This window comes from Cibotium barometz, chromosome 45 (assembly GCF_041138505.1).
Source record: "Cibotium barometz isolate CiBa-2024 chromosome 45, ASM4113850v1, whole genome shotgun sequence".
Taxonomy (NCBI): Eukaryota; Viridiplantae; Streptophyta; class Polypodiopsida; order Cyatheales; family Cibotiaceae; genus Cibotium; species Cibotium barometz.
In genome coordinates, this window is record NC_141090.1 from 32395173 (window position 1) to 32403299 (window position 8127).

Genomic DNA, 8127 nt, shown 5'->3' on the forward strand with positions numbered 1-8127 from the left:
TGCACCACTTGGAGTAAGCTCATTAATCACAAACGGTCCTAGGCCACGTTTCTTGAGCTTTCTCTTATGCTTCTTAAGTGTGTACATGAGCACAAGGTTCCCTTTTTTGAATCAGCCAGTTGTTACATTTCTATCATACCATTGCTTCTGTCTCCTCTTCTCGGCATACATCCCCATTACCGCCAATAAGCGGGTTTCATCAAGCTTTTCCAATTCATCAATGCGTTGTGAAAGCTCATGACCAGTCCAGTCCAATTGTTTAGCAACCTGTAGAGTAGGTACAAGAAATTCAATGGGAAGAATTGCATCTAGCCCAAAAGCAAGCTCAAATGGGGTTGTGCCCACAGATGTTTTATAGGCTGTCCTATATGCCCAAAGAACTGAGTGCAACTTTTGCTCCCAATCATTCCTATGTCCCTCAACAATCTTTGTGAGTGCTGTGCAGAGAATCTTGTTAGTACTCTCAACTTGTCCATTGGTCTGGGGATGATAGGGTGCAGAACGCTTGTGAATTACCATAAATTCTTGAAGCAAAAACTCTATGACCTCATTCACAAAGTGCACACCTTGATCACTAACGATTTCAATAGGTAAGCCATAGCGTGTAAACACGTACTCATACAGAAACTTGGTTGTGGTTCTGGCATCATTTTTGACTGTAGCCTTTGCCTCTACCCATTTGGTCAAATAGTCAGTTGCGACTATAATATATTCGGCATGCATTACGAGCTGGAGGTTTAATGGGACCGACAAAATCAATACCCCATTTTGCAAAAGCACGTGTGCTTAACATAGGCCACAATGGCATATTGTCTTTTGTGATGGGAGGTTTGGTCCTTTGACAATCGTCACAACGTTTCACATATTCTTCGGCATCCATTTGTAACGTTGGCCACCAAAGCCCAGACCACCTAATCAACTTAGCTGTGGTATTGCCCGAAAAGTGGCCACTACATGTGCATGAGTTAAGATTTTCAAGTAGTCAGCTTCACATACACACATGCGTAAGTTGCCATCCTTGCCCCTCTTGTAGAGTTGGTTCTCTATCAGCATATAGTTAGCCGCTTCAACTTCAATAGCACGCTTTCGATGTTTAGCAATTTTTTGATCAGTATGACCATGCTGAAGATAGTCCACAATATACTTACTCTAACTTGGTGTAGTTGAAATTTGGAATAATGTGACATTATGAATTGGCTGTTGAATTTGACATGAAGCACAGTTACGAACAAATTTTTCAGCATCCGCATGCATGGTAGGCCACCATTACCCATCCTGAGATATACGTCGCACACAAGTAGTAGCTGATGCATGGATTTCACCGATACCCGCATGTGCCCATTCCAAGATCTCCTCATATTGGTCAGGGTTAGGTATAAGCCGCAACACTCCATCATTACCCTGACGATATAATCTTCCTGAGATTAACTTGAATGGCCACCATAGGTCCACATTAGGACCCGCTAGTTGTATCTGCCCACTTGTCAAAATTTCTAAGATGGATTCAAACCATTTAGGAGCTGTCTCTACAAGGAAAAGTGTTGAATCTAACATATCATCATCCACACCCACAGGAGCTTCTCCAGAGGTGATTCGAGACAAATGATCTGCCCTAAGATGAGTTGTTCCTTTTCGGACTGCCACTTCAAAATCAAACTCAAGAAGGATGATAAACCACCTCACAATCCTTCTAGTTGCACAAGGCTTACTCACCAAATATAGCAATGCTTGATGGTCCACAAAAAATATGAATTTGTTTGCCAAAAGGTAATGGCGAAACTTTTTCACTGCAAACACCATATTGGGAAATTTGGGAATTTCTTAAGTCCCACTTTGAGAAATAGACCTATTTTTTGTGCATTTTGTACAGAAATATTTGTATTTTTATAGCCAAACCTAAAAGTTTACCTTATCTATGAGAATAAAGCAAATTAAATGTTGAAAAAATAACTAGAAAACTATAGAGTATGTGTGTTTTCCTAAGGAATTTCTTCTTTACTTCACTTTTATTAATACATGATGCTTGGACATCAATGCATTCTCTCTCTCTCTCTCTCTCTCTCTCTCTCTCTCTCTCTCTCTCTCTCTCTCTCTCCAACCCTTGACCTTTGACTACATATGCATAGTCGCCATACAATATAATAATATGGTTATAATTCTGGTTAGCTCTTTCTAGTAAGTTGGAAAGAATATGTATGTGTGGTTAATAGTCTCGAAAAGAAAATCCCAAAAAATATTACTTAGAATTATTTGAGATCAAAGCACACTATATTCTTTTTGGCTGAATGTTTCTAAGTTGGAAAAAGGATATCTACGTTACCCTTGAAAATAAAAATTAAAACAACAATAATGAGACTAATTTGAGATTTAATATATCTAGTATACTTTGCATTCATACTGCAGTCATTTAATATCAAAGCACAGTTGGTATATTTTTTCATCAAAGCCCGTTCTCTCCATCAAAATATAGTTAGAATATCACTCTTCCACGATGATCTTGTTTACAAAACAATCAAGTCTTCTATGCAATCACAACCCAAAAACCTTGAGCTAGTCTCCAATTATAAACACCAAGGTATAAGTTAGAGACATGAATGTATTGCCTTGTCACATCATTTTTGCGGAAGGTAAAACTCTAAAGTTTTTTAATGAAGTGTCTAGCTACATGACCACAAGATAATTCATAAAAGTATATTTTTGACTGTGTGGCCAAAGATCACAAAAGACAATACTATAGGACTATTGAATTAAGAAGCAACAATGCATATAGTTGCAATGAACATTTTAGAATATATTTCCATACACACATGCTACAACACTTCCCACATTAATATGCATACAAGACATATGTGTAGATCATACTTAGAAAAACATATTTTAAGAGGAAAAATATTCGACCATGTGGCCAAATATCAATAGACACCAACTTGATACCTTTGATAATATAAGTCATACCAATATTTCAATCAAAGCAGTGCAATTGCAATTGGCAAAAGCATTGTAGCTATATGATACAAAAAAAATTCTTCCTATATATTTGACCATGTGGTAAAACATCAAAAGATCCAACACTTTAGACAAATATTTGGATCAAAGTAATGCAATTGGAATTGATTCAAGCATTCTAGCTACCATACAAGAAATTGCTTCTTCCAATATAACTTCAACAATATACTTGAAAATAAAATTCAAAACAACAATACCGAGACTAATTTGAGATTTAAACTTTTCTAGTATATTTTGCATTCATGCACGCATTCATTTAATATCAAAGCACAATTAGTATACCTTTTCATAAAAACACATTTTCTCCATCAAATTACATTTAGAATATCATTCTTCATTGATGAGGAGCTTGTATATAATACAATGAATTCTTCCATGAAATCACAATCCAGAAATCTTGAGCTAGTCTCTCTGATGTTGAACGCTTTTATAAACACCAAGGTACAAGTTGTAGAAAAGAGTGTATTATTTTTGTGTCACATCATTTTCGTGGAAAGTACAATTTTTGAAGGTTTTTTATGAAGTGTCTAGCTACACGACCATTTATGTAGTCATCCTTATATCCTAGCTGATGAGCAAGTTGCATTGCTTCCATATCCTTTAGAGTAGAAACCAAAGGAATCCGCTTTAACCTCGATACTTGTGAGACACCCAATGGATGGGTTGGATGAATTGAGACTCTTGATGATGATCCTTGTACAATTGATGATCTCTTCAAGCAAGAAATGATTGAAGATTGTTTCATATATATTCCATCTCCACGATTGATGTTCTTGGGTTGTACTGATGATGAAGATGACATAGCATTATCATCTCCTTTAAGCCATGTGTCAATCACAACCTTGAATTGTGTGTACAACTCATGTCCATATTGAATTGGCTCAAGTCCATATCGATCAAATTTTATGACTTCACGTGCATCATGGGATCCACTTAAGCGAGTCAAGTAGGGTAGAAGTTCCTCAATCAAGATTGAGTCTCCTTGGTTAACATCAAATGTCTGTGGATAGATGCAGTTCTCAAGAGGGTTAGGACACCCCTTGTAGGGACTATCATCTATCAAAATAGTCTTGCTATGTTCACAAACATTGCCATATTCGTTCCACACATACTGAAGGGGCTTGAACATTGCTTCCACCCCCATCTTGTCTGGCCGATAGATGATCTTGAGTGGATGCGTATGGCATTTCTCCTGTCCCCAAATCATGAAAAAAGGATATCTCCTTTTTGCATAGCTCTCCAAGCAATTGATTATTGCGATGACATTTTTGTGTGAAGCTGTAGACCAAACTCCCACTTGGAATCTTGCAAATGTAGCTTCAAGAAACTCAATGCATCTTGGTCGAAGAACAACCCATTGCTTGCCCACTCGAATACTTTGGAACCTCTTTGATGTGGAAAAACAACGTTGTAAAAGAAGACCATTGAGATCAAGTATCACACATAGTTTGGTAGCACTTTTCGCCAAGGCCACATCACTTACTTTGTTTGCTCTGCTCAAATCTGCCAAATATGCAAATAGACTATTCTTAGTCAAATTTGAATCATTCTATCATACAACACAAAGGTTAAGAACAAAATAGACATCTAGTCTCTTACAAGTTTTTTTTTTCGTTTTAGAGCTAGTAAGCTAAGATAAAAACATTATATATAGTTCAATAGGGCTAAGTTTATTGTACTATTCCATATATACATTGTATAAGACATTAAATTTAATATGCAAATAGTATGCATGGATGGTAGATACTTCATCAAAATATATTTTTGACCATTTGGCAAAAAAATCTCAAAAAGTAATATTATATGACTATTGAATTAAGATACAACAATGTATATAGTTGCAATGAACATTTTAGAATATATTTCCATACACACATGCTACAATATTCCACATTGATGTGCATGTAGGACATGCATGTTGAGCATACTTAGAAAAACATATTTCAAGAGAAAAAATATTAGATCATGTGGCCTAATATCAATAGACACTACATTGACACCTTTGATAATACAAGTCATACCAATGTTTCAATCAAAGCACTGCAATTGAAATTGAAAAACTCAATGTAGTTGTATGACACAAAACATTTTCTTCTAATATATTTGACCACATGGCAAAATATTGAAGGACACAAAACTTTAGAGAAAACCTGCAATACCAACATTTGGATCAAAGTAATGTAATAGCAATTGATTGAAGCATTCTAGCTATATCATACAAGAAAATATTTCTTCCAACATTATCATGTACTTCATACTTGTATTTTAATACAGAAGCACAAACCTTTTTGCAACCAATTTTAGGTACAATATGATGAAAATATTTCTAGAAATAAGGACTCTTAAACAATAAACACAAAACTGAGAGAAATAGGCTTGTAAGGCTTGCTTTAGATAGCACCACAAAATGAGAAAATATGTAGGAAATGTTATGTCATGAAATCATCCTCCAAAACACAAGTTCAACCTTACACCATAGTGTTCTCGTTGACAAAAGTTAGAGATAGAGAGGTTCAAACACCTGAAGTAGCCTTCAACCTCTCTTTCATAATAATATTTGCTATGTCTTGGCTTGATTCATCCACACCCTCCGGCGGTAGGTCAAGAGCTAGAGCACCAATGGGAGGAACCTCTTGAGCACTTGTAGGTGGGTTGGCGCTCTCATGGGCTCTCCAACATGCCGCTTCAATCTCTCTTTGCTCTTGACTATTGCACACCACTGCAATAGTCTTCATGTGATGTTCCAATGCGAGTGTTGATGCAACACCACATGAGAATATATCACATACAACCTCATGTGCATCATTGAATGCCTTGATTGTAGCCTTGATGACCTTCTTTTTCTTTCTAAATATGGCCTTTGCAATAGTTTGTTCTTCTTCAAGCTCTCCATCCTTTCCTTCTTTGTCAATGGCTTCAATGGATTCATTATCCAAAATGCATGGCTTGTTGGAATTTCCAACATATCGATCTAGATTGATGAAGCTTTTCTCCATGGTCACAAGTGTCAACACAGCAAATGAATCCATGGCCCCAAAAGCAAGACTCTTGGCCATTGGTAGGAAGTCAACACTTCCAACTTGCATATGGTACTTGCATGAAAGATTCTCAAGGGCCTCCTCCATAGCTGCCATTTGTTTGCGGTTGAGAAATGACAACAAAATGAATTGTTTAGGCTCACATGTCATTTTTAACAATGTGAAGACCACCTTTCCAAACATGATAGAATCCCATGTCAAGCCCCCAACTCCATGTGCCGCTTCTAGGACAACCACACCAATGGTAATAGGATCTTTATACACATTATATATAAGATCGAATGCCTCAAGGTTGCACCCCACAATATATACTTGCCAAGGTAAGCTAGTAGAAGAATGAAGAGGATCTTGCTTCTTCACAATAAGAAAGTTCACAATGTCTTTTGCACCATTTGGCAATGGTCCTGCATCAGCCCCACGTGTGAGCTTTTTTGACACCCAATCACTGCAAACACCTAAAATCTTTGTGTATACATCGTTGGTGATGTTGTATTCAGCAACAAGATCTTCCCAACTCTTCATCATACTATTGCTAGCATGAGTTGAGGCATTGAAGAGAGAAACTAGCTCCTCATGGAGCACCCTATCTTGCTTGATTTGCTTTGCCCTTGTCTCCATGTCAACAACATCCTCTTTGTCCCATTTGTTTCTAAGAAAGACGATGTGTCCATCATTAACTTCCTTTTGTAATGTGAGGATGTCCCCATCCTTTAGACCCATAAGGCAATGAAAAGTTGTGGGAGAAGGCTGCCTTCCCTTCTTTGTGGTGGTATCCTCTTGAGATGAAAGCTCCCCCTTTGAGTATCTCTTGAGATGAAAGCTCCCCCTTTGAGTATCTCTTCATGATGGTAATCCAACCATCAAATATCTCTTGTGTGCTCACTATCATATGACAATCATGTGATGCACACTTTTCTCCAATGTATTCTAGAAATCTCTATCAAAAATAAAAATATGAAATGAGAAAGAAAACACCAAATGCATCTTGAATAAGACAAGCTAAGGTTGTACATCATTACCTCCCATGGTACTCTTTGAGGACTACCCTTTGGAAGCCCTTGTTGAGGTTTTGGTGGAGACCCAAATGCTATCCATTGATCCCTTACTTGTTGAAGTTGCTCAAGATAAGGACCATTCTTCATAACATTGTGGGATTCCATATTTGTCATCCTAGAAAGCTCAATGCACATTTCAGCAGGACAGTCCACCAAGATTCTTGCATTCCTTGTGGCATATAGATGTTTGGTTGCTAGGCATTGATGAGTGCTACTTAGGATATAGATCTTTGCCGCATGGATTGAGTGAAGACCTGATATGATCTAATAGGAGTAAGAATGTAGCTTATCCACTTCCACCTCATCACGATGCATGGGTCGCTTCACATCACTCTCCTCCAAAAAGGGCATGAGGTAAGGCTCCAACCCATTGCTCTCAAAGAGTATACTTCATCCTCTTTTATATGTGTAGATTGAAAAGATAAGGGATCCAGGTTGTATTCAATGTTCTTTCCCTTGATCTTTACTACAATACACGGGATCCCTTCCTTCCCAGCACATCCATCCATCAACCCCTCAATGATCCCAACTTGATCATATGTTGAATCCTCAAGCTTTGAAGCATATAAAAGGACATTGTTTGCCCTTTTTCCTTCTTTGTCATAAACATCCATAAACCAAGGCCACACAAAATCCCCACTAACTCCATCAATGATTTGATTCTCCTTCCTTGCCGAAGTAGATTTCTTTGCCATTGAATAAACCTACATAAGTGCAAAAAATAAGATATATTAGAAACAAATCTCAAGTTTTGACCACATGGCCAAAGCTTTACTCAATAGTGTTATGATTACCATATGCATGCATAGGATTTGACCAATGTATGTCCAAATATCATCATAGAAAGGGTTTAAGTTAGAATTTAACCATATGGCAAGATATTGCATTGAATAAACCTACATAAGTACAAAAAATAAGATATATTAGAAACAAATCTCAAGTTTTGACCACATGGCCAAAGCTTTACTCAATAGTGTTATGATTACCATATGCATGCATAGGATTTGACCAATGTATGTCCAAATATC

General features: G+C 37.2%; 2 protein-coding genes across 2 annotated transcripts; both read right to left on the reverse strand.

Moving 5' to 3' along the window:
* Window positions 1-5519: 5519 nt before the first annotated feature.
* Window positions 5520-6140, reverse strand: LOC147612658 (uncharacterized). Its single transcript, XM_086783559.1, has one exon. It carries the CDS (start codon window positions 6138-6140, stop codon window positions 5520-5522), a length of 621 nt encoding a protein of 206 aa, XP_086639685.1.
* Window positions 6141-6183: 43 nt separating this feature from the next.
* LOC147612659 (uncharacterized) lies at window positions 6184-6764 on the reverse strand. The gene is made up of 2 exons (XM_086783560.1): window positions 6248-6764; window positions 6184-6215 (listed from the first exon to the last, which is right to left on the reverse strand). Exons 1-2 carry the CDS (start codon window positions 6762-6764, stop codon window positions 6184-6186), a joined length of 549 nt encoding a protein of 182 aa, XP_086639686.1.
* Between the last annotated feature and the right edge of the window lie 1363 nt (window positions 6765-8127).

Coding starts and splice junctions, on each gene's coding strand:
- LOC147612658 (XM_086783559.1), bottom strand. CDS start 6,140: ATGGCAGCTATGGAGGAGGCCCTTGAGAATCTTTCATGCAAGTACCAT.
- LOC147612659 (XM_086783560.1), bottom strand. CDS start 6,764: ATGGGTCTAAAGGATGGGGACATCCTCACATTACAAAAGGAAGTTAAT. Junction 6,216..6,247: donor AGCGGCACATGGAGTTGGGG/GCTTGACATGGG, acceptor ATGTTTGGAAAG/GTGGTCTTCACATTGTTAAA.